The 26935-nt window shown below is 41.3% G+C and overlaps 1 protein-coding gene across 3 annotated transcripts in view; it reads right to left on the bottom strand.

Annotated features, from left to right (window-relative positions):
• The window catches only part of RNF128 (ring finger protein 128), a 79855-nt gene that overhangs the window by 46170 nt on the left and 6750 nt on the right, over nucleotides 1-26935 (bottom strand). For 2 of the 3 annotated variants that reach the window (XM_001492036.5, XM_023633276.2), the window contains exon 1: nucleotides 3219-5037. The exons of the other annotated variant lie outside the window; for it this stretch is intronic. In XM_001492036.5, the coding sequence (XP_001492086.3) occupies nucleotides 3219-4143 (925 nt within the window). In that variant the 5' untranslated portion in view covers nucleotides 4144-5037. Of the gene's footprint in view, nucleotides 1-3218; nucleotides 5038-26935 lie in introns of those variants that run through there. 3 annotated transcript variants of the gene reach the window in all.

The raw sequence follows: 26935 nt of genomic DNA, 5'->3' as shown, positions 1-26935 counted from the left end.
TTTCGATGGCTTTAGTGCTTACTCTAAGTTTTTGCTGCTGCTTCTCATCTGATCTTCATATTTAAGATAAGAAGTATGAATAGTGATCAAACTTTGAAACCAAAATTTTCTAATTTTCCTTCAGGTTTCTTGATGAATTTGATTGAAAAATACCCACAGATTGCAAGACAAGCTGCTAATAAACATCCATCATTTGCAATTATTAATCTATGGGAATCATAATTTTCTGGAAACTTTGCAGCCAAAATAATATACAGAAATAAACTGTATGGGTTGATGCAAGGCTACAACTACCTTTTGTGAAATTTTGGTATACATAAAAGCAGCCTCATTTTCGTAATTGATTTCTCTTATATAGCAGAGTTTCTCTCCAATAAACAAAAGTTTTAAAACAACTGGTCTAAACCAGTTGGTTCTGTTAACTTGAAACAAATGGGTCTTCATGGTCACAGGACTGTGGATTGGTGAGAGTGTGGACGCTCAGCACAAACTCAAACAAAGGACAAACAATTCAAGCGCAGGCCCCTGTGAGAGCGGGTGAAGAGAGATTTTTGTAAACAAAGATGACAGCAATGGCTTTTCCACATTTAGTGGCCCTTGTGTCATTCATGGGAATATAAATTGAGTTAATCAACGCTTAAACCTCAGTTCTACCTCTCTGCCACTAAGATCCAAGATAAGTCATTTTTGACCAGAGATTACAGTGAATCCCAGGATTCCTCTCAGGAATGAGCAGAGCAAACATACAGCACTTTGCAAACAAATATTCAACAACACACATGGATGAAATGCAGAGTGATTTTTCCCCTGTGTTGAAAAGTAGTTTCTCCAGGAATTCAAGCGGGGGAAGGTGATTCCATACCTCAAGTCACTAGCTAGCTATTTTAGCTAGGCAGTCGAAAGGTGAACTTTGCTACAGTCATCATCTCAGATAATATTAAATTTTTAAAGTATCAAACTATATTTCTGAATGTAGTTTAATTAAGTGATCAAAGTTTAGGGCTTTATTTCTATATAATATCCTGAAACAAAACAGCCATGATTACACTCCCAGTGTATTCATGTCTTTAAACTGACCGTTGCATAAGCACATATTTGTAAGATGTAATTCTTGCACCTTGTTAGCAGTAACCTATTATAAAAACTAACTTTAATTGAATGTTTATTATCTACTAAATTGTTTACATGTTATCCTTAATAATCATAGTCATGTAAATATCATCTCCATCTTACAGATGGGGAATCTGAGATCCAGTCAAGTTAAATAATCTGACCAAGGACACAAAGCTATTGTGTGGTAAACCCAGAGTTTGATTCCCATCCTTGACTACGATGCCTGTGCTTTTCCTAGTACACCCTGCTGCCTCTTAATAAAGCATAAGATGTATGTAGAGTGCCTGGAATACAGTGGAAGCTCAACAAAAATTACTTTTCTTGTCCCCTAAAATTATCAGATAAATAGAAGCTTATATCCTTAACAGAAGAAGGAGGAAAGCAGTCTAAATAGGAACTCTCTAATTAAAGAGTACTCTTCAATTCCAAATCACTCATGCAAATGAGTGGAGGAGACAAAGTCAAAGCCTTGCATTTAGGCAGCCAATTGAAACGTAAGGACTTGAAAATTTACCAAGTCCTTATTCTTCATCTTTATTAGCCTTTAAAAAGTAATTTCATTCTAATCAATGAATTGTCAAGCAAGGGAGATACAGTTGCTCCTTTAATCAATACAGAATCTAAGAATCACAGCATTTTAGGGCTGGAAGGGATCTTCGAGTTCATCTAGTTCACTTTTGTCTCTGCACACTCTGCCAACTTGGTCTCCACCTTCCTATCTCTATACTATCATCTGACCAGGGAGTAACTTGTACAAGGTCACAAAGCTGGTACAGGCAAAGAAGGGACTAAAAAAACTGAAATCTCCTGAGTTCCAGTTCAGCACTCTTTCCATCATGCCACCCAGTCACTCAATGCAAGTGCCCTCTAGGTAGGGCCAGATATACTGTTTTAAGAAAAACACAAAACATCTAGTAGTTAAATAAGCAGATCCATCTCTCCAGTGACTAGTAAAAGGTTAATCCTAGTAGCCAGCCTTTACTGAGAAGGATGATGTGTTCAACTCTTTTTACAGGCGTCACTTCATTTCATCCTCAAGGCAAACCTGTGGGAGTAGTTCTTTCTTAGTTCTTTCCCATTTGATTGATGAGGGAACCCAGACTCAAAGACTTCAAATAAGTTGCCTAAGGTCACAGGACTAGTAAGCACTGGAACTGGAATTTAACCAACGTCTGACTTGAGGCCCAGCTCTCCACAACTATGATATACTGCTATTATGTGTCTCTTCCTTTTGCTCCAAAAATGTTTTTCTTTGTCCTTTAGGACTTAGGATTACTATACACATGGCATGGTCATGTAATCACAAATAGGGAGAAGGTTTCTGGAAGGATAACTAAAGAGGGAAAAATAGTAACCCACATCATTTCCATCAATTTAAGACCTATTTTGACTACTTTTTCCAAAGTCTAGGCCTTTGCTACTCTCATGCATAGACCTCTTCTTTTTTCAACAACACTTATCACCTGTTTTGCCACTCCATAACCTAAATCAGATCTTTCAAAGGCAAACGAAAGCACTGATACCAGCAATGACACGGGACCTGAGATCCCTGGGCAGAGAAGAGCCCAAGAGCTAAGCAAAGTTTCCACCTAAACTGCAATGAGGTTAACAGGGCACAGTAACACAATCTTGTACCTGATACTAGGAAACAGGGAGAGAAAAACAGGGAGAGAGGAGGGAAAAATCTGCTGCGGGCCTGAGGCTGTTAAACAGGAAAAGAGCGAGGAAGGGATTTCCAGGCAGCCTTCGCAATTCTATCATTTCAAAGCCATTGCCCACCACCAATTAATCCGGGGCTAGGCAGCCTTGTGAAACACCGGGAAAAGGCGACGCAAAGAGCCCAAACAGTCCTCGAGCTGCCAGCCTCCGCACTCCGTTTGTCTTACCGTTTCCTACCAGAGAGGCAAATTCTGAAAGATTTTTCCACCCAGCCCCCACGCAGGGTGAATCTCCGGGAGGAGAGGACTCTGCCTCCCTCGGTAGGGACAGAAAGGGCACTCGTTTTCCTTCGAAGCAAGGGGATAGGGGGAGGACAGAACTGAGAAAAATAGAGAAACTGGCCTTGGCAGGGGTTTGATGGGGCGCATTTTAGCAGCTGCACTCACCCGGGTGAGACATGGGGATGACCTCATTGCGGGTCCCCGGGAAGTTAAAGATGACGGCTCCAGACGCCCCTCTCTCGTAAGCCAAATGGATCTTGTCTGCGAAGGTGCAGCCCCCGCCGCGCTGGATGAGGGCCAACCAAGACACTTGCACGGCGTTTCCCCAGTCCCCCGGGACCGTGGGCACCGTGAAATTCGTGTGTGGGTTACAGGCGTTGAGCGCCCCCGGTCCGTCCGGCGGCACCAGAACCCCCGCCACAGGCTCGAGCGGCGAATCCTGGCCGTACACGCCCTCCTCGCTCAGCTCCCACACGGTGCGGTTCACTCCGGTGTGCGGAACCCGCCAGGACACGTTGAGGTACGCGGTCCACACTGCTTCGGCTCCTCGGGAGCCGGGGGCATGCGGACTCAGAGCCAGCAGGAAGCACCATGCCAGCAATCGAGAAAAGCCGCAGCCACCTCGGCAGAAGACCCCGGCCCCGGGCGGCGGCCCCATGGTGCGCGCGTTCTGCGGTTCCCTAGGGCCCCTGGTACGCGCCCTCCTTGCTCTGGTCAGGACCCCGGCCTCCGCCAGGTGCGCGCCAGGTGGGGAGGGGGCGGGGAGAGACGGGCGCGCGCGCTGAGCTGGGTCGGAGCGAGAGGCACGTAGCGCGGGGAGAGAGGTTGCCGCAGATGCAGCTCTTCGCGGTTCCAGTCCTCTTTGCCACTGCTGCGGCCGCGTCGGGCTCGGGGGCTTTAGCATGAAGCTCCGCCCAGACGACTGGGGGTAGAGGTGGCTGGGAGGGAGGAAAGGACACTGCAGGATCCGCCTCTTAAAAGGGTAACAGGATGGGCAGGCATTAGAGTAGGATCTGAGGCGGTGTGGCCAGGTGTGTCGCGTCGTTTTATGAAAAATGGACGAGCAAGGAACGAGAGAATATGAGAACATAAAAGCTCTCTTGTAGGATTCGAGTCCGTTTTGAATTGCAAGAATACATTTTTCCCTCCTAACACTTGCCTAAAGGGCGTTTCAGGCTTAAGGTGCCAGAATGTGAAAGTACTTCTAAAAAGCGCAGATCCGAAGGGTCTGAGTCCTAGTCAAGAGAATTTGGGTAAGTGGGTGGTACTAGGGGCAGGCTGATTACTGAGTCTCTAAAGGAGGGGGAGGGGCAGGAAGAGCGCGTTACCTTTTCTTTTCCTTTATACCTTTCTCCTTTCCTGCTCCAAATAAGCGTCATACCTGTGTATTTTCTTCTTACCCTTACCCCATACTAAATATACTGCATCAGATGCCCCTTCTAAAAGTAATCGTAGTCCTCAAAAGAGAATTACCATTTTCACACACCTCAGAACTGAGCCTCTTTTCCTCTTCCACAAATCAGGTTTACCAAAATGGATATGTCTGCGCCATTCATGACCTTAACTACATAATCTTTCTTGATTTTCCACTAACTAAAAGGAGCCTGATCCACCTTGGCAGTTCACTCATGGAACTATTGCATTATGATTTCTCCTTAGTTTAAGTGCACAATTTTTTTTTTTTTGAGGAAGATTAGCTCTGAGCTAACATCTGCCGCCAATCCTCCTCTTTTTGCTGAGGAAGACTGGCCCTGAGCTAATGTCTGTGCCCATTTTCCTCTACTTTATATGTAGGACGCCTACCATAGCATGGCTTGCCAAGTGGCGCCATGTCCACACCCAGGATCGGAACCAGCGAACCCCAGCTGCCAAAGTAGAACGTGCGCACTTAACCGCTGCACCACCGGGCCAGCCCCAAAGTGCACAATTTTTATCTATGCTGTCACTTATTACATTTTAAATATACATTGGATTAAACTGAATTAATATACCCTCTGTCTAACAGTTGTGGATAACTTTTGGCCTGGGGGAAATTACTTCTCTGTGCCTAGGTTTCTTCATCAACTGTAGAATGGGGATAACAGTAGAGTTATCATAGAGTTGTTCAGATGATTAAATGAGTTTATCCATGTAAAGCACTTAGAACAGTGCTTAGCAGAGTGTAAACACTGTATCTGTTAAGTACTATTATCATTAAACAGGTACAGGGACCCAATACTTTTAAAATAATCTTAAAGTTGTTACTTTGAGGTAATAATCAGAGAAAATGATATTCTGGATGTTCAGTTTTAGCCATCTTTTCAGTCCAAAGAAATATAATTTACTTTGTCCAGCCAAACAGTTGTTAAATTCCTGATCAGTCACTCCCCTCAGTTCCTGGCTCAACATTTACTTAATCAATATTATTCCCAAAGATTAAGCATGGGACAGTTCTGCACTTGATACTCTTATGACTTGAGAGAAACCTAGAGGAAAATCAATAACATAACCAAACAGCACCTGGAATCCAAGTAGGTGGGCAATTCTGTGGAACATGAACCCTAGGTATTGAAAGGAACTTTAGAGGTCAAAGTGGGTATATGGGGCTGATAGCATGGCACCCCCAACTGCTGATGATGTTAATCTCTGAGATAATAATGACCTAGAGGAAAAGAAAAGGGTAGGATCAGCCATCTCCAAGAAATGGTACAATTCTAGAAATTGTCTGAATTTGTTGGTGAAGAACACTCAAAATTCAGTCAATAACACCTGCATGACAACTATATTGTACTTTGAAGAAACAATGTGTTCAAAAGAGATAATTTATAGGATATCTGCAAAACTCAAGTTTGGAGAGACATCTGTTAATAGTCATTCATTCTTTTCTTAAACAAATATTTTGTACATCTACTATATGCCAGTCATACACTAAGCATTGAAGTAAAAAATCAAATAAGACATTAACTCTGCTCTCAAAAAGCTCATAAATTAGCTTTGATGACACAAACAAGCCAACTGATAATTGCAGTATAGAGTGCTATATGTATATAGTGTGAGTGCTATGATAGAGGTGTGCAGAGGGCAGTAGTGGATAACAGAGAAGAGGAACCTAATCTGGACTGGGAAGTAAGGAAAAGCATCACAGAGAAAGTTCCACCTGTGCTGAGTTTGAGAGGGTCAGCCTTTCTCTGCAGAGAACAATACAAGGAAAGGCATTGAGGCATGGAGCTGAAAATGTGGGGAAACAAGTACTACAGGATCTATAAATATAAAACGATTGGAACTCAGAGTACAAGCAATAAAGTATAGATGTACACAGGTTCAGTTCTTGAGAGTCCTTCGGGTAAAGGTAGGGAGTTTGGACTTTATCCAAAAGCAAGGAGTAACATAATCAGGGCTTAAGCAGGGAGTAATGTAATCAGATCTGCATTTCAGAGATCATTATGGCTTCTCTGTGGATGATAGATCGGAGAGGACAAGAGTAGAAGCAAGGAGCCCAGACAGAAGATGTTGGGAGTGCTCCAGGTGAGAGATGAAGGTGGCCTGGACTAGACAGGTAGTGGAAATGAAGAGAAGTGGACAGATTGGGACTGTATTTTGGGGATAGAATCAACAGGACTTGTTTGGGGGATAAAAGAAAGGGAAGAGTTAGAAATTGCTCTGAGGTTTTTGGATTGGAAGACTGGATAGCACTTAATTGGGAGGAGGGTTTTAAATGTGTAGAGAGGGTAGGAGGAGAGATGAGTTCAGTTTAGACATGTTGATTTTGAGGTACCTGTGATGTAACTAGGTAGAACTGTCTGGTAGGCGGTTGGATTTTCTGATTACTGAATACCTACTAAGCTCAAGACACTGGAGGGGCTGGCCCAGTGGCGCAGCGGTTAAGTGTGCACGTTCCACTTAGGCAGCCAGGGGTTCACCAGTTCAGATCCCGGCTGGGGACATGGCACCGCTTGGGAAACCATGCTGTGGTAGGCATCCCACGTATAAAGTGGAGGAAGGTGGGCACAGATGTTAGCTCAGGGCCGGTCTTCCTCAGCAAAAAGAGGGGGATTGGCAACAGTTAGCTCAGGGCTAACTTCCTCAAAAAGAAAAAAAGACACTGGAGAGGTGTGGGTATACAGAAACAAACAAACAAAAAAAACCAGTCCCTGCCCTCAAGTCAGAGAGGCAAACAGAAAATAACATACAGTGTAATAAATGATAGGACTAAGAAAAGCATAGGGTACAATGGCAACCTGTGTGTGGCTGACTCTTTAAGAACAAATAGAGTTAATCAAGCGAAGAGTGTAAGAACAGTCAGGCATAGGCAATAGTATATTACACGAGAACACCAGGGAACATTCAGGGAACTAGCATTCGGTACTTATATATGGCTGGGATGTAAGTTGCAAAGGGGGAACCAAGGGAAGTGAAGGTGGTCAAGCAGGTTGTGCCAGAACATGAACAGTTTAGAAAACTATGTTAGAGTGTGGACTCAAGACACATGCACACACATGCATGCACACACACACATACATATAAAGTAAATACAGCAAAATGATAATTGTTGAATCTAGATGGTGGGCATATAGGTGCTCACTGTACTATTTTTTCAACTTTCCCCCATATTTTAAACTTTTTGTAATGATGAGTTTAAAATTGTGAATTTATTTTGAAGTCAGTGGAGCAAATGAATGATTTATCAAAGCTAGGCTTAAATCGATCATCTGAATTGTATGAGGGCAAGACAGGAGGCAGAGAGACTATTGAGGAAGCTAGCATCCCCAGTACTATTGTGGAGGTCTAGCCCAGTTGTAGAGATGGAAATATCAGACTATCATAGTTGATGACATGGACCATTAAAATCATCCTATGAACTCCCCTTGCCACAAGCCCATCCTCACCAAGCAACCCTTCTTATTATCATTTAGCTCCTCAGGTAAATATGCCTACAGGGAGATAATGCCCTCATCAGCAAACACTAGTATCTGGTCCACTTGGAAGTTATTCTTCTCATTATAAATTAATCAATTGGCGTTCTGGCTTATATATTGGTCTCTTGTGAATTTGGTTAAGTATGAGTCAGTCCCCAGGAGCCCAGTCCCTGTTTCTACTACCAATCAAATTTCAAAGCTTGCAGAGCTAAGAACCAGACTGTAGATTATGACTGCATCAGAGTCCTTCCACTCTACAGAGATTTGTCTGGGTAGCCCTCTGGCTTTCCCTAACCATATTCCCTCCGTCTTGCTGTGATTTCTTTTCAAACTGCAGCAGAGCCTTGCTGCTAAGATTGAGGTCTGCTGATTGGGAACTTCAGCATCATCAGGGAGCTCGTGAGAAATGAAGGATCTCAGGTCCTACCCCAGACCTGCTGAATCAGAATCTGCATTTTAACAAGCTCCCCAGGTGATTTGTACACACATATAAGTTCGAGAAGCCCTGGGGTAGTCTAGAGAATTCCTGCTGGGTAGCCAGCAGCCAGCCTCTGCTTGAACACACCCTGTGTCAGGGCTTACTACCTCAAAAAGCATCACATCCTGAGTAGTGCTACACTTTTCTTACTGGAAAGTTCATATAAGTGTAGTTTGACGTTGCTTCAGTCCTTCCTCCTCCTTCCACCCAACTCTTCCAGTCTCAGGTCCCCAGAGTTTCCATGCTACTCCCTGGCTGTATCGCTACCCCACCAGGGCCTTTGCTTGGAGCAGTTTCCCTGTACCAGACCGTACCGTATTCCTGACCCTCAAGCCAAATGTACTAGTCCTAGATGTATTCTCCCAGTCTCCTACTGTCCCTAAGGCTAATAACAGCTCCTGTTCATTGGGCATTTACTATGTGCGTTACATGCATCATCTCATTTGATCACCACAACCATCCATTATTATCCCCATTTTCAGAAGAGGAAACTGGCTCAGAGAGAATTAGTAACCTACCTAAGCTCATATAGCTAGTTACAGAATCAGGATTCCAACGCAGTTCTGACTCTTAAGTATTAATAGCCGATAATGACTTAGTGTCTTCCCCCTGGAGAGTGGCATTTGCATTTTAACATTGCTTTATACCAAAAAAAAAAAAAACGTTCAAGTGAAATGTTTCTTGTATGCATTTCAGGCACTGTGTGACCAGTGAGGGAGATATATTTGGGCCAGGAGCCTTTCTGAATTCCTCAAATCCTCCCACAAAGGCTAGCCCTGCCAAATATTTGTATCAGCAATACTGAACGGAAAGCTGCCCTGAGCAGTGTACTATCGAATGATGAACTGATAAACAGAGCAGCATTCTGCAGAAGCAACAGCAGGGCACCACTGTGGCCGATTAAGTTTCCAATCACACTGAGTTTCTGCAGAGGCAAAGAGATGGATGATAGTGTTGAGCCTTTAATTTGTCTGCAAGAAATGAGACGTCGCATCTGGCTTCTTACCATTAAACAAATGGCACAGTACCATCTGGGACAACTAGTGCCCTGGCATCTAAGTGATGCCATGGCTATACAGCTCGACAGTAGAGGTGTAGGGAACGTGTAGAGAAGGGATGGCAACAAATTTCCAATCTAGGCGGCTGTTCTATGGATAGAAAGAAGAAAACGGTGGGGTATGGAGAGAGTGAACAGCCAAACAAAACAAAACGAAAAGCCCAAAATGTGATGCTGCAGCATACTTTCAAATAATATGACATCACTTGCAAATACAGGTAAACCTCAGTCAGCTCAAGTGGGTATACAGCCATCAGAAAATAGAGGATTTTTTCAACAAAGCTTTCATGCACTCAAAGAAAAGACAGAATTTCAGAGAGGGGCTTTACTACAGTAGGTGTGCTATATCTGAAACTAAGAGCAGTCTTCTCATATCCATAACAATAATAGCTACCACTGAGAGCCTACTATGGGCCAGGTATGTTATACCTATAAGTATTATATGCTACATCTTACAGAGGAAGAAATGGAGGCTCAGGTTAAGTAACTTGCTGAGGTCACCTATGATAACTGAATGACAGAATTAGAATTTGACCCCACGTCTTAGTACAAAACTACACTCTTCCCATTATATCGCTTTCCACTCTGTACAACTCTACCTCCAAAAATAGAGGTAGGAGGGGCCGGCCCAGTGGTGCAGCGGTTAAGTTCGCATGCTCCTCAACAGCGGCCCTGGTTCGCAGGTGCGGACCCGGGTGCAGACCTGTGCACTGCTTATCAAGCCATGCTGTGGCAGGTGTCCCACATATAAAGTAGAGCAAGATGGGCACGGATGTTAGCTCAGGGCCAGTCTTCCTCAGCTAAAAAAAAAAAAGAGGATTGGCGGTGGATGTTAGCTTATGGCTAATCTTCCTCAAAAAACCCCCCACAAAACACTAGAAGTAGGAAGGAAACATTTATTGAAAGCCTACCACGTGCCAGACACTTTACATACGTTAATTATATTATTTGATTCTTACATCAGGTAATAAAATCCTATTATGATTCCCATTTTTAAGATGAGGAAAATGAGGCTCAGAAAGGTGAAGTATCTTCCCGAAGGTCACACAGCTAGTAAGTGGCAGAGTTGGAATTCACATGGGAGTATGTTTGACTTCAAATTCTATGCCATGTTCACTCTGCTGTACTACCTCGCCACACACAGTGAGGATATTATTACAAGGTGGGAAGAATGGGTGATTTTCAGCTGCATTCAGTAACACATGTTAGCATACTAACAATCCCCTGGCTGGAGTGCCGGACTTCCTGCTGAGCAGCCCCAGAATCCTAGACAACAGAGATGATGAGAGTACATTGAGTGAAGTGCCTCATCATCCTTTATAAATGTCTACATCTTCACTTGTACACACTCGCTCACATGAGTGTGTGGAGAGGAGTGCCTGAACATGTGTGATGTGTGATGTGTGGAAAGGGTGCCCACCTTCCTCCACTTTTATGTCACTGATGAAAACTGGTACAGAAAGGAATTGTATTGATGGAGGACAATGCAGGAAATTTGAGCTAAATTGCGTCAACTTGGTTGCTACTGGGGGATCAGATGAGCTCTCTTGAGTTTGGGGAGATGACTGAGGGTATCCCAGATTGCTCAAGAGAGATAAGAGTGAGGGAGGGCCCAAGGCATGGGGGCAGGAATGGCTTCAGGGGAAAGCTGGGCAGGCGAGCTGCTGGACGGAACAATGGACGTGAGTGGTTTTCACCCTGACTGCCGTATCACAACCACCTACTTGGGAAACTCATCTGGTCTCATGCAGTCTCCTCTCTTTCCTTCTCAGGTTTCTAGTAAGATGAAGATTTCAAAAGAATTAAATCTGTGGCCACAAGAGATTTATGTGTGTATGTTACTAAAAGAAAGAAAAACAATTACTTGGGGGAAAATGAGAGAGAAAAATGTTGTTAAGGAATTGTAGCCTACAGATAGGACCACATATGTGAGGTCTACTTCCAGTCCATTCTGCTGTGCAGTAGGCCACATCCACAGCACTCCCCCATGCCCGTCTCTCGTGTTATTTTTAACTTTGCTGTTGACTGGTTATGTGACACTGAGGAAGTTTCTCTTTCTTCTTTCTCGGAATAGGGATAATCATAATGAAAAATTGTATAGATATATTTTGAACCACTTAACGTTCCTTCATATTAAAGCCTAACAAATCAGATAGTATATCTAAAATAAATATCTGTGATCTTGCGACTGACTAGGACACGTGACAGAAGAGCTGTAGAAGGGAGTGGGCTTGGCTGGCATGGATAGGATCAGTTTACTAAATTAAGGAGGAGTTAAGTTCTTAAAAATGCACATGGGCAGTGAGTTTTCTTTTGAACCTCCAGAGAGAATAGGATTCCTTTTTTAATAAGAAGCTAATTTGATAATTCCTAGTAAAGCTGGGGCTTCTGAAAAGCAATTTAAGAATAAACATACTTATATTGTAGTGCATAATCACAGCCACCTATTGAGGCCAAGGCTTGCCATTTAGAAGCTAAAGTCTGCTTGAGTGTGGGCAAAGGCAGCCTTTGTATTCCAAGGGGCAAAGTCACAAATTCACAGCTGCCAACTATATGCATTAGGATTAGCTGCAGCTGGCCAGGGCTCAAAATTGATCAATAACTCGGAGTAAACAAGTATCTGGCAATAAGTGACCAGGTGCTAGCACATAGTTGAGACAACTGAAATCGGCTGGCTTACCACTCATGATTCACACAGTAATTAAGTTCTGTCACACCAGAATTAGATAAGTGTTATGGTTATGTTGGTTGTAGGAAACAGGCAAGGGACAAGCAGGCCTTCAACAGAAGGGTATTTTATGACTACAAAACTTACTTTGACTTCACCACAAATCATGCAGTATAAAGTTTAGAACATTAAAATACTAATGGGAACATCAAAAAGAAAAAAAAAATGCCCAGATCCACCGAAGCATAGTACACTCTGGAATCCATAAAGTCACTTCTCCCTCAGCTGACAATCTTCCAATTAGCAGGGGCAGGTGCACTTTTTTCTAAGTTGCCTCTGTGTCACTTTGGGTGCGGATAGCATGAGTATACTTCGTGTTCTTCAGAGCAAACTACTGCAGACGCAGAAGTCAGTGACTGCTTAATATTCTGGATGTTGTCAACTCTGAAGCCACAGAAAGTCTTTTACTAGAGGCAATGAAGTGGCTCAGCAATGTTTGCTTTTCGTGGAAAAAAAAGAGAGCAGAAATTGAAAACCTGCAGCTCTCATTTGTTTGAAGAGGCTCGTCAAATTTACCTTCAGTGATCCCACCACTTCATTAAATGTCTTCGTCTTTCTTAGGTGGTGATGGTTGAGGTGTTTAGAGACCTGATGACAGCATATGTTTGGGCCTTACACAATGTTTAGGGTACAGCACCCCGCTGCCTTTAGGACCTTCTATTTGGCGGGATTTAAGGCAGGATGAAAATTTTCCAGCAAACACATTCCAGGAAGCAGGCTATCTTATATCAGAGCTTTCAATTATGCCCCACATACGGCATTTTCAGGAGAGATTTTCAAGTTCTAAGGTAATAGTCAATTTCTTAAGAGTGGCATGCTAGACAGAGGGTTTCTAACGTCTGCTGTAATCCAGCTTTCTCTTTTTATGCATAAGGAAGATTGTCGCTGACCTAACATCTGTGCCAATCTTCTATTTTATGTGGGCTGCCACCACAGTGTTGCTTGACAACTGGTGATAGATCCATGCCCAGGATCTGAACCTGCAAACCCTGGGCCACCAAAGTGGAGCACAGGAACTTAACCACTATGCCACTGGGCCAGCCCCGTGTAATCCAACTTTCTTTTGAATAAGAAATAGTGTGGGTAAATTTTTTTTTCTTTGGTGAGGGAGATTGGCCCTGAGCGAACATCTGTGCCAATCCTCCTGTATTTTGTATGCGCGATACCGTCATAGCATGGTTTGATGAGCAGTGGGTAGGTCCAAACCCAGGATCCAAACCTGCGAACTCTGGGCCACTGAAGCAGAGTGGGCGAACTTCAGCACTATGCCATAGGGCCACCCCTCCTCAGCTTTCTTTTACACAGAATCTTACCTCTGTCACTGCAAGTTGTGTTAGGTAGCAGTGAACAGGCAAAGAACAAGCAGACTGTCTAGGGAAAAAATGTGCTAGACTAATCCCACCTGCTCACTGCAGTCAGCAAACAAATTTAGGAATAAAATATTTCTAGTAACCTTGACCCTCGGGATATCTGATGTACAAAACTGTAAGCAATAAACATCATCCGGCATATGGGAATTATAGTTTTCTCTTTTGGAGTTTCAGTGATTTAAAAGAAAATTCACCCATTCTCTAATTTATTCATTAGAATAATAAACATTTTTTAGAGCTTCTAATGTGTACAAAGTCTTATGATAGTTGCTGGCGGAGATAAGAAGATGAATTCAACAAGTTTCCTCCATTAAGTATCTCAGTCTACTGGGGGATAAATTGTATCAAGAAAAATTTTGTGGGCTCTCTCTTTGTTTTTACCTACCTGCGTCTCGATTATCAGCAATACAAGCTTTAATTGAAAGCATAGTCTAGTCTCAATTGTCTATTAATGGAGAAGTAATATTAATTTTTCTCTTAGACTGTTATAGTCAGACTTCTAATTGATCTCCCTGCTTTTAGTCTCTCCCCCACTCCAAATCATCCTTCATATTACTGTCAGAGTATACTTTCTAAAATATAGCTATGATTATGTCACTTCTCATTGCATGTTGAATAAATACAAATTCCTAAACTTGGAAGGTGAGGCCCTCAACAATCTAGGTCCATCCGGTCACTGCCTCTTTACACCTCCACCGTATCTGACACACACCTTTATGGATGTATAGCATTTTCCATCCTATGCTGCATTTATTTACTTACATGCCTATCTCCACCATCAGTGACTGAGCTCCTAGAGAGGAGAGACCATGTATTTTTCTTCTTTGTAGGCCCAGCCTTTAGCCTGGCACATTAGAGTACCTTTGAAGAACAAGTAAATGGATGGCAAGAACTGGAGGGCAAGCTGGCTGGTTTGCTCGCTCGCCGGTATGAATTTTTTCCCACTGTTTTTATTAAGGTATAATTTACATAGAGCAAAATTCACCCCTTTTAGTGTACAGTTCTGTAAGTTTTGGCAAACATATACAGTCGTGTAGTTACTACCACAATCAAGATATAGAACACTTTTATCACTCCAAAAATTTCCTCATGCTATGCCTTTGTAGTCAACCCCCCTACTTAACCCCTGGCGACCCCTCGTCTGTTGTCTGTCCCTATGGTTTTGCTTTTTCCAGAATGTCATATAAATGGAATCATTAGTATATGGCTTTTTGTGTCTGGCTTCTTTCACTTAGCAAAGTGCGTTTGAGATTCATTCATGTTATTGCATTGGCAGAGATGGGTGCTGTGAGGGGGTACAAAGTCCTGTGTGAGTATAGAGGCAGGAATGTTTGCTTCTGACTTAAGGAATTAGGGGAGATTTTATGGAGAAAGTAATATCTGAGCAGAGCCTTGAGCGATAGGTGGGATTTTTATAGGTACAAATGGTGAAGGAAGATATTTCAGTAATGGATATAGCAGGGACAAAAGTTCAGAGTCAGGAAAGAACAGAGTGGATTTGGGGAACATTATTTCACTTCGGCTAGAGCACAAGAGGAGGAGTAGTGGGAGATAGGGCAGAAAAGGTAAGTTAGGGCTTTGTTGACCTTGAATAACATATTTTGGAATTTGGTCTTGATTTATTAGGCAGTGGACAGCAATCGCAGGTTTTTGATTCAAGCTCTTTTTCAAGGAGAGTAATAGTTTTGCCTGCAGGTACTTCTGCTGCCCTGCCTGAGCTGGGGTGGATTGCTCTCTGTCTGGGTTGAGAATACAACTGTGACTCCTAAAACAAGGCAACAAATGACATCCAAATATATCAAAAATATACCAGGGATATAAAATATTTGAACTACTGGCACTTACTAGAAAATGTATTCATGAAATGACTGAATTCAATACCTACCAAGGCTCTCCTAGCTCTCCATTCATTTGTATTCTCTCAATTCTCTCTACGGTCAAGGTATCAAAAAGCCAAGTATTGTTCCTGGATCCTATTTTTCTAGTTCTCCACAGAAACATCTTCACTGGGATAAGTAAGAATTAATGTTAGGTCTTCTGCCTTAGCAGGTAGCCAATAAAAAAAAATTCCAGCATTTCTTTCTTTTATTAAGCCATATTATCCACAGATGTTACTCAAATTCCTATGTAAAAGAACCCATTCCAATATTGGATGATTTTTTCCTGAGACAATAACAGCCATTTCACCAAAGAGGGGATATACAGATGACAAATAAGCACAGGAAAAGATGTTCAACCTCATTAGCCATTAGGGAAATGCAAACGAAAACCACAATGTGATATCACTACATACCTACCAGAATGACTTAAAAAAAAAAAGGGAAAACAGCAAATGATGGCAAGGATGTGGAGAAACTGGATCACACGTACGCATCATTGTTGGTGGGAATGTCAAATGGTACAGCCAATCTGGAAAACAGTCTGGCAGTTTCTTATAAAACTAAACCTGTGGGGCCGACTCCATGGCCAAGTGGTTAAGTTCACGGCGGCCCAGCGTTTCGCTGGTTTGGATCCTGGGCATGGACCTAGCACCGCTCATCAAGCCATGCTGAGGCGGTGTCCTACATAGCGGAGCCAGAAGGAGCTGCAACTAGAATATACAACTTTGTACTGGTGGGGCTTTGGGGAGAAGAAAAAGAAAAAAAAAGATTGGCAACAGATGTTAGCTCAGGTGCCAATCTTTAAAAAAAAAAACTAACCTAAACATGCAACTACCATATGACTCGGCAATTTCAGTCATGGGCCTTTATCTCAGATAAATGAAAAATTATGTTCACCAAACCTGTATATGACTGTTCATAGTAGCTTCACCCATAATTGCCAAAAACCGGAAATGACCCAAATGTTCTTCAATAAGTGAATGGTTAAACAAACTGTGATTCATCCATACCATGGAGTAATACTCAGCAATACAAAGGAATGAACTATGACTACATGCAACAGTCTGGATGAAGTTCCAGAGAATTACGCTGAAAGAAAAAAGCCAATCCTAAAAGGTTGATTCCATTTATATAACATTTTTGAGATGAAAAATTATAGTAAATAGAGAACAGACTAGTGGTTGTCCAGAATTAAGTAGAGGGTGTGGGGCAGAGGTATGTGGTTATAAAAGGGCAACATGAGGGAACCCTGTGGTGATGGAATTGTTCTGAATTTTGACTATGGTGGTGGTCACATGAACCTAGACAAGTGATAAAATTTCATAGAATATGTAAATGAGTGCATGTAAAACTAGTCAAATCTAAATAAGGTGGGTGGATTGCATCAATGTCAATTTCCTGGTTGTGATATTGTACTACAGTTTTTTTATTTTTTTGAGGAAGATTAGCCCTAAGCTAACATCTGCTGCCAATCCTCCTCTTTTTGCTGAGGAAGACTGGCCCTGAGCTAACATCCGTGCCCATCCTCCTCTACTTTATATGTGGGACGCCTACCACAGCATGGCTTGCCAAGCAGTGCCATGTCCACACCTGGGATCCGAACCAGCGAACCCCTGGCTGCCGAAGCAGAACGTGTGCACTTAACTGCTGCGCCACCGGGCTGGCCCCTGTACTACAGTTATGTAAGGTGATACCATTGGGGGAAACTGGGTGAATGGTATACAGGAACTCCATTTCTTACAAATGCATGTGAATCTACAATTTTCTCAAAAGAAAAAGTGTTTTAAAAAGGGGAATATATGTTGGTTGCAGAACTGTATAAAATATTACTTAAATATAACGTTAGAAATTATTTTTGTCTTTTGTCGAGGATTTGGATGTTTTGTTCTGACAAGATTTTTACAAAGCGATAAAATTCATCACATTTCTAGTTTTAACTGCATCGTTAGGAAACAGAGAGCCCAACCTGGGGCAGCTACTTCTGCTTCTGCTATAGCGATTCTTAATCTTTTTTGGGGGTCAGAGTAACTTCTGAAAATTTGATGAAAACTATGTACAGAATCAATGAACATATAAAATTTTGTGCAGAACTTCAAGGAGTTTTATGAACCTCATGAAGCTTATCCAATGACCCCATGTTATTGTTCCGCTACTGCTATACTTTCAATATGGTGGTCAATGGCCTCATGTGGTTATTTAAAATTAAATAAAATTAAAAATTCAGTTCTTCAGGCACATTAGCCACATTTCAAGCACTCAATAGCCACAAGTGGCTTGTGGCTACATTTTGGACAGCACAGAGATAGAACTTTGTATCGCTGCAGAATGTTCTGTTGGACAGCATTGCTCTAGAACATTTAGGATAAGATTTACTTTATTTTTAAAAAATCAACTCCATCTACTTATAACTTCAAGAATACTTCAGTTGCATAAAGACCCTGTGTGGCCCATCTGTGTGCCTCCAAGGACCCCAGCATAAGAACTCTCTTTTTAGATGGGTTCTATTTTAACCATAAATGTCTTATTTTGTATTGGGTTTAGCCAAGGGACTAATTTAAATCCCCTTTGAATTGGGTAGGCGATAGATCCTAAATTTTTAACGTTTCAATTATTATATACAATGGCAGAAAACAGGGCTGGCACTTGCAGATAGGAAGAACTGTTTGAAGTGTATAAAGTATTTTTGGAGGAGAACCTAGATACAGATGAACAGATATTAGGAGATAGTCAAGAGTCAGGCTTATCTACATAATACCAAAACAGTTGGTTAAAAGTGGAATATTCAGTTGCTTCGTTCAACTAGTATCTTTTATTTATTTTAGTGTCATGTAAATATATATGATACTAACTGTGGCAAAGGGTTATTAAAATAGAAAGAGGGGAAGACCAAGATTTTAAATGCTGTGATGGGAAAATAAATAGCTGAGTTGAGTAACATTATAGATGTGTAGGCAGAAAGAACGTGGGGAACGTGTAAGGGAACTTGTGTCTTGCAAAGTAGCTTTCTGGTTCGCTGTAGTTTGTCAAGTATTTAGGAATAGAAGGTATTCATGCTTAAGTTGGTAGTCACTTACCAAAGCTCTGGTGATCTTTCTCTTATTAGAATAATTATATTCTTAAAATGTAAATCATCTTTGCCTTCCAGCCTTTCTCCTTCAGATATTGAAATCAACATTTTTCTTTTTTGAATTGAATTTTGTTTTCCACCTAAAGCTAGGTACACACTAGAATTATATTGAAGGTGTACTTTTCTCAGGGTCATTGTTTATTAGTTCCCTAAAAATTGAGTCAGATCTCAATTATAGATTCTAGTAGATGAGAAGCAGTGATATAGATAATATAAAAGGGCAGCTAATCAAAAAGACACTTGGAGTTCACTTTGAAATGCATTTTTCAGTACATTTTTATGTTATGTTTTACTCAGGCATTCCCTTCAGACCCATAAGAGGTGACTCTGAAGTAGCTTGAGTGATCAAAGAAAGTTAGCCTGAGATTTAAACACTGCCAGTGGACTAGCTGCCTGCAAATAATTAAGTTAATGGCAGAACTTAGCATATTTATATTCTGTATATCACCTTACTCCCATGAGCATGTAATCATTAAAGACAATCTATGGACTCACTGGTCTTATTCATTCTGGGAATTTTTTCATATCTTCAAGGTGCTTGGTTTTAAAGTAATCAATTAGATTGATTTTTGTTTTATTCAAATCTATTTGGCTGACCTTGACAAACTGAGTATTTTGGTGTTCTCTTAATTGAAAGAGTTGCCATATGGTGTCAGAAGACATTGAAAATTGTAATTCAGATGCCAATATAGCATGTTACTGTTTAAATATGCTTGAGACAAGTACCAAGGTGTTTGGATTAGCCACAAAAATGCTCAACATGCCCTCTGCTGGGCCTTTTTTTATATGGTTGGAACAGAAAAATGCTGTGTCATCTGGTTGTGCAGTGGGTTGAGAAAAGGAATTCCACTACAACTATCACATGTGATGAAGAAGCCCGAAATACCAATTCACAAGTCTTTCTGGCACGGATAATTCTGGCTTACTTAGCTAGTTTCAAAAGGAAGATTTAAATGCTATCTAGACCCAAAGAAACTAAAACTTTATTATGTGCTTAGGAACTCCCCTGTGTGTTATGAAATAAGATAATCGTATTGTCAGGTAATCTCTCCATCAATATGTAAACCAACTAATAATGCTACCATTATTACACTATTATGTAATTATTACATTATTATGTAAACCACTAAATAATTCTGCCATAAGAGGATATCTGTGAAGAGGTGGATTTTGATTGAAGATTTTTGCAGGGTTTGCAAAGATGCATTTCCACCCCCTGCCCCCATCCCCGGGTTTTATCTGAGGCTTAATCCTATAAATCAGCACGTATTCCTATAAATTAAGTGGATGTTTTGCTTGTGGAGAAAAATGGGGAATTAGATTCAGTGTTTTCTTTAGCAAAAATTATTTATATATTTTTCTTGGATCAAAATATTCCTTAACATCCTGTGTGATAATGTAACAAATATCCAGCAAGTATCTTCCCAACAACTTCCTTCACAGTCAAATGGTTGTATACAGTTCAGTTGCATAAATTGTACACATAGCCACATTTTAGTTGACCACATATTCCTGTTCACAGCTTCAGAAGAAGCAAGTTATGAAACTAGAGGGGCTCTAGAGAGATTTATTGTTTTGCCTCTCCCCAGCACCAATTGGCAGTCAAAGAATAGAACTGGAGGGCTGGCCCTGTGGCCAAGTAGTTAACTTCACGTGCTCAGCGGCCCAGGGTTTTTCTGGTTTGGATCCTGGCTGTGGACACAGCACCGCTCATCAAGCCATGCTGAGGCAGCTTCCCACATATCACAACCAGAAGGACCTACAACTAGAATACATGACTATGTACTTGGGGGGGGGGGCTTCGAGGTGAAGAAGAAGAAAAAAAGAAGGTTGGCAACAGATGTTAGCTCAAGTGCCAATCTTTTAAAAAAAAAACGGCCAGAATATAGCTGGCTATTTTCTTTATGAATTTCTCTCTAAAGCACCAAGATCAGTTTTTCATACCCCAGGAGTCTGAAAGGTTTTCGTTTTATCAAACTGAAAATTCTTCTGGACTCATTTAAGTCAATGCCCTCAATTAATCATTGTTCTCTGAGTTTTCTAAAACATCGACTTCAATTGCTTACATCATTAGCAAAATAAGTAATACCAGGTGCAAAACTAATACTTGGAACACTATAAATTTGCCTTTTGGTGTGTATTAGTCTTCACAGCTTTCCTTTTATTATGGATGTTAGTGGTGTGTCACAGACAAGGGTGAATCTGACTCAAGGACAGGAAACAAATATATTAAAGGAATTGAGATTATCTATTTTTCTCATATTTCAGTAGAACATGAGACTTTACTGTTTAGCCTCTCAGAGATCAGAATACAATCTATGCAGTAATTAAATTTATCTGAAAGTAAATTTAAGACAGTGGGTTTGTTATTGGTTTTTTCCATTTTGTCTGGCTGAAGGCAAAGAAGTCTTGAATTACCATTCTACTTCGGGTAATATTCTCTTTCTCTAAAGTGCAAATAGGGTATGTGATTTGAGAAGACATTTAAAAAATATACTATCTCTAAGATCTTACTGTAAGGAAATGGAAATATTCTCATAAGAAGTTATAGCATAAAAACATCCCTAATGAATGTCAAAAATGCACAAAACACCACCACTTCATGGTTTTAAAATGTAATTACAGGTTAAGGGCATAGGTCAGTTAAATGGAAGCCTAAAGTACCAGATATGTAAGATAGTACTGCTTGAAGGAGACATGTTTTGTCAGTGCTGACCACTTTGCTAACATATTAAGTATTCACAGAGTGAGGATTAGCGGGCTGTGGACATCTGTTTCTTCAGAGAAGTATTAGTAGGATATCCAATAGTTTAAACCATTTTCACAAATGAACAATGTGGATATTCTTTTAGATTTAACTTTTTTCATTGCCAGAACTATCGTCCAAGCACAAAGAATAAAGAAAATAGAATTCTACTTTCATGATGAAATTATTTTGGAAATAGAAGTAAAAGTTTACTAAATCAGACTTGCTTGAAGTTGGCCAGTTCGATAATTGAAGTACAGAGTAGAGTAATATTTCACTATTTTGGAGAAAGGCTAGGACTTATTCCATGATGAAAGGAAATTCATCGTGTATATAAGTTCCACACTGGGAACAGTAACCTTACACCGGAAAACCAATTTCTGTAGTGCCTGAGGAAGTATTTATTTGCATAAAATTAACTGGACTATTAATTAAAATCATTTACATTGTCCTTTGAAGATTTCTATATTTCATTAGCTTTGATTACATTACTGTATATGTCTGAAAAATGTTTTAAAAATCCCCTCCCATAGTTCAGAGATTTCCTGTCAGATAGGCATTCCTCTTGAAGTTTTAACAAAATACAAAATGCAGCTTTATTATTTTCAAGTAATACAATAACACAAATGAATTGCTACTAAAATGATGCCAAAGAGAAGCACTGTTGGATATCCTTTAGTGAATAGGCAAAGATTGTTTGCAGGAAAAATAGTTGCTTTTATGTACTGCTTAAAAAGAGTGTCTATTCTCTGAAGGCAGTTAATCATCTCCCCACTCCTCTAAGTGCCGACCCTACATTTTTAACTTAGACTAAACACTGGTGAATTAACGAGGTTTTTATTATACTTCACCCAAATTCACATAGTAGGATGCAGACCACTGCATCTACAATAGTTTATGTAAATGAGTGAAAGAGTAATATTAATTCCACAAAATTGTGCAGTGAAACAAGACCTGAACTAGAATCTGGTTCCTTCGCTGCATGACCCTGTGTGGCTGTAAGCACTCTGTGTAGGTGTGTGGATCACTGCTGGTAATCGAGGCAGTTCCTATTGCCAGAACTTTATATAGAAGCAGCCTAACAAAGAAGTCATGTCCTCGACTGCCAGCTGAAGGTGAGACACCAAATAGCTTCAGGGACAGGCGCGAGAGATAAAAAGAACGCTCTGTTAACATGTTCTTTAAATGCCAGCAAAGCTGTCACTGGGCTGAGGAACCCCAACTTTTCTAGTGATACCACACTCCATTGGCTTTAGATAGAATTCTGAAGTAGGTAATATTTATTTGGGAGATCATATACTCCCCTTTTCAGCCACATTCCTTCATTCCTACATTCATTCTTCAATGAGGGCCTAGTGTCAGTCAGTCACCGTCCGAAGTATGCATACTGAAATGAATGAAACAAGGTGTGTGGATCTCCAGCAGTCTAGTACTGCTTCCTATCTGCTGTTTTGCACTCAAGTCACTATCAACGAATTAATCCCTGCTATGGCATCAGTTGTTAAGGTTAAGATGTTGCCTTTCCCAGGACCATGTGCCCTTTAAACAGGGACTCAGAGCCCCTGTAGCTTTTTTTTCCTTCTAAGATTGGCACCTGAGCAAACATCTGTTGCCAATCTTTCTTTCTTCTTCTTCTTCTTCTCCCCAAAGCCCCCAGGACATAGTTGTATATTTTTAGTTGTGGGTCCTTCTAGTTGTGGCATGTGGGACGCTGCCTCAGCATGGCTTGATGAGTGCTGCCGTGTCTGTGCCCAGGATCCGAACTGGTGAAACCCTGGGCGCGCGAACTTAACCACTCGGCCACGGGCCGGCCCCCCCATAGCTTTTAAAACCCAAAGGAATACTCCTTTAATCACAGATGAAATTCCGGACACTATATCATAGAGAGGAGGATATTGTTGGGGAGGGGGTTTCCTGAGACCCAACAAATCACATCACACAGGTGATTGGTTCCCAAATCCTTCTCCAAGACACAAAACGGAAAGTCGTTCTCAAAAAGCAAAAGGAATGCCCTCTCCCGATCAACAGAAAAAAAAAAGATTTCAGTGGTAAGAAGCATTGAAATTCGAATTCTACCCTAAGTAAAAAAGCCGGAAAGTCAATACCGCTGATTGGGAATTGCATGGATGATGTAAAGTAAGTAGGAGACAAGTGCGGGTGGTGGGCCGTCTGACATCCTATATGGTTCAAGGGCGCACAGCGAGGAACAACATGTGAAAGGCAGAGGGAGGCGTATTTTGGCGTAGTTTGAAAAATAACGTTCTAAAAACTGAAGCTGTTCAGTAATGAATTGAACTGCCTTGTGAGATGATGAGTTCTCTGTCACTGAAGTGCTCAAGCAGTAAATAGATAGCCGCCAGACAGGGATTTAGTTGCAGGAATTCCTGAAGTACATGAAAGATTTATATACTTTTATGTTTAGTCTATGAAGCTATTAGTCTATGATCATTAGGAATCCAGGAAAAACACAAGAATACATAAAAATAGGCAAAAAGTAAATTAACATGACCTAAGCTATGTATATAAGTGTTGAATGGCTGCTAAGTAAAGGAGAGAATAGACTAAACTATTAGCCAAGAAAGGCTTCTAATGGGGCCGGCCTGGCGGCATAGTGGTTAAAGTTCGTGTGCTCTGCTTTGGCGGCCCGGAGTTCGCAGGTTTGGATCTTGGATGTGGACCTACCACTGCTCATCAAGCCATGCTGTGGCAGCATCCCACGTAAAATAGAAGATTGGCACAGATGTTAGCTCAGTGCCAATCTTCCTCACAGGACAAAAAAAGAAAGGCTTCTAATAAGATAAATTTTGCCCAATATTTTAAAGTGAGAAAGAGGCATGGATAATTGAATAGGGAGAATGAACCAAGAAGGGGGATGACTTCATCAGCCTCATCTTACTACTACCATTTTTTTTGCCTACTGTAGAATAAGCACCATGCTAAGCGCTTTCTTTACATGTTATCTCATTTAATCTTTACAACCACCTGATAAAGTAGTACGACCAGTATCCCCATTTTGCAGATGAGATGACTAAGGTGAGAAGACTGAAATTCAGAGAGGTTAAATAACTTCTCCAAGATCACACAGCTAGAAAATAAACAGTAGATCTGGGATTCAACTTCGGGTCTGTCTCCCTACAAAGCCAGTGCCCTGAATCACTATTATATTCCACTGCTCCTCATAGAAGCCATGTCGTATGCTTGAAGGCTCAGAGAAAGAGAGATGAAGGGTGAAACTAGGGAGGCAAGATGAAGAGTTGGCCTTTAGTCAATATTTCTTTAATGAATAAGTAAACCCTGGCTTTTTAGATGAAAAAAACCCACATATTTTTATGTCTTCTTTTATTTCCGTGTTAGAAAACCAATTGTCAGCTAGAGCTTTCTCTCCTTGAGAGCTTTCCTCTGCCACTGCAGAGCTTCCCGTGGCCAGGCTATGATATGTAAACAAGAACGACTACACCCCAGGGCTTTATACCCTAGGGTTTAACCTCAACTCTTGTTTCCCAAGTGGGTGAGGGATCATGTGGTAATATGCAACAGGTTAGAGCCCTAGTATTTCTCTTTAGGCCTTCTTTAAGCTTCCCTCGTTGAACTAAAGGGTTGCAGTTTGCAGGGGAGAAAAAATGCATTCTTGGTGAAATGGTCAGAGAAACCATACATCTTCCTTTAGCCAAAATGCAACTTACTCCTCTCTCCATCTGAGTTCTGTTCCAAGAATTCTCCACAAAGGACCTTCGGTAAATGTGGCCTTTTTGCATATCCTGGCTTTTTGACAAGGCTAATTTTCTAAGAGCATTTGCCTGTATGGTTGGAATGGTAGTAAATTTCTCAGAATTAACCACTGTGGCCTCCAACTGCAGCTAATCTTACTATACATAAGTTACTGAGCATTTAGATGTTGGTTATATCCTATATGAGGCTAATAAAAATAATCAGTGAAAAAATCATTTTGACAAATGGTTATTTAGTCCATGTAGACATTTTTAGAGCTAGAATAATGTCAAACATCCTATTTCACTGATTCTATACTCCTCCTCCTCGCCCTCCACCTCCTCTACTGAATTGACTGCTTTGAGGAAAAGAACTCAACTTACATTTTCATTGAGAAGCTAAAAATATACGCAAGGAAATGTAGACTGTATTGAATGCAGTTCTGGAATGCAGGGCTTCCAGGCATTTAATGATTGCAATTTTGACATCCTAAGGCCTTGACTAGGTTTCTGCCAGTGTTTACTAAAATCCTAATCTCTTCATGCAGAGATAGGTAATTAGCATTAGTCATAACAGATCATTTCCCAGAACATTTGATTTATTAAAATGGCCCAAAATAATTTTGTCATGTGCTCTTTCTTTATAATGATTTCATATTTTTATGCAACATCCTCCAAATACCCAGGTAACAATCAACTCAAGCCCCAACTTGCACCTGATTTAAGACTTAAAAGTAGGTCCATTTGGGGGGCTGGCCCCGTGGCCGAGTGGTTAAATTCGCGCCCTCCGCTGCAGGTGGCCCAGTGTTTCATTGGTTCGAATCCTGGGCGCGGACATGGCACTGCTCATCAAGCCATGCTGGGGCGGTGTCCCACATGCCACAACTAGAAGGACCCACAACGAAGAATATACAACTATGTACTGGGGGGCTTTGGGGAGAAAAAGGAAAAAAATTAAATCTTTAAAAAAATTTTTAAAAAAAGTAGGTTCATTTGGAACTTTAGGACTGGTTAGTTTTACATTCAGGTCATTCAGCACCTACTACCTTCCACGGTAATCCCCCTCCCTGCCCAAACATTAACACGTCCCTCCTTCAGCCTTGTAATCTACAGTCACAGCTCTAGGACCCTCCTGATCTAAATGATTCCATATTTTCATCTCTAGCCTATTCAGCTCTGCCCTTCTCAGTGCCTTTAAGAGTGCCTGCTCTCTTGTGAATAATTCTCTTATGTTTGTATACACTGCCAGGCATCTACACTGATAAACCAAGTCCTATACTTGTGTGAGACAACTTTATTCCAGAATTTAGTGTGAAACCCTTACACTAATGCCCCCTGGTCTCACGTTCATGTCATCTTTAGTTATTGCCCCAATAGAAGCTAATTTGGTTAATAGTCATTTCTGAGCTCCCCTCTCCATACTGCTCATTACTTTCTTCTTTCACTGCTCCCCTCCCAAAAGTTTCCACTGTCTTCTAGATCTCTGGTTACATGATACATGTTTAACTGGTAAAATTCTCTCATTTTCTTTTCACTGAGGGTTACACTAAAGCTTATGATTTTCCTTATGGTGCCTGACCCATCTTACCCATGAGGACACCACTTCTCCTTCACTTACTTTCAGTAGAGGCTTCTCTACCTTCTGTACCCAACATATTTCAGGGCCACAAAGGGTCTCCTCACTCCCACATGGTTGTTTCCAGACCACTTTTCCCCCAACCTCATGAAACCTCGTGCTTCTTGGAGATTCATGGCAGTCAAGAGACTCACGACACTTGGTTCTACCACACTCTATTCCTTCCCTCCCTGTTTGGTCATCGACCAACCTCCCAGTCATTCCCCTACATATATGAAGACTTTGTCACTTGGATCACAGTCATCTTCTCCACCCTAA

This window comes from Equus caballus, chromosome X (genome assembly GCF_041296265.1).
Source record: "Equus caballus isolate H_3958 breed thoroughbred chromosome X, TB-T2T, whole genome shotgun sequence".
NCBI classification, from domain to species: domain Eukaryota; kingdom Metazoa; phylum Chordata; class Mammalia; order Perissodactyla; family Equidae; genus Equus; species Equus caballus.
Note: the sequence above shows the minus strand (reverse complement) of the source record. Positions and strands in the feature narration are given on the sequence as shown.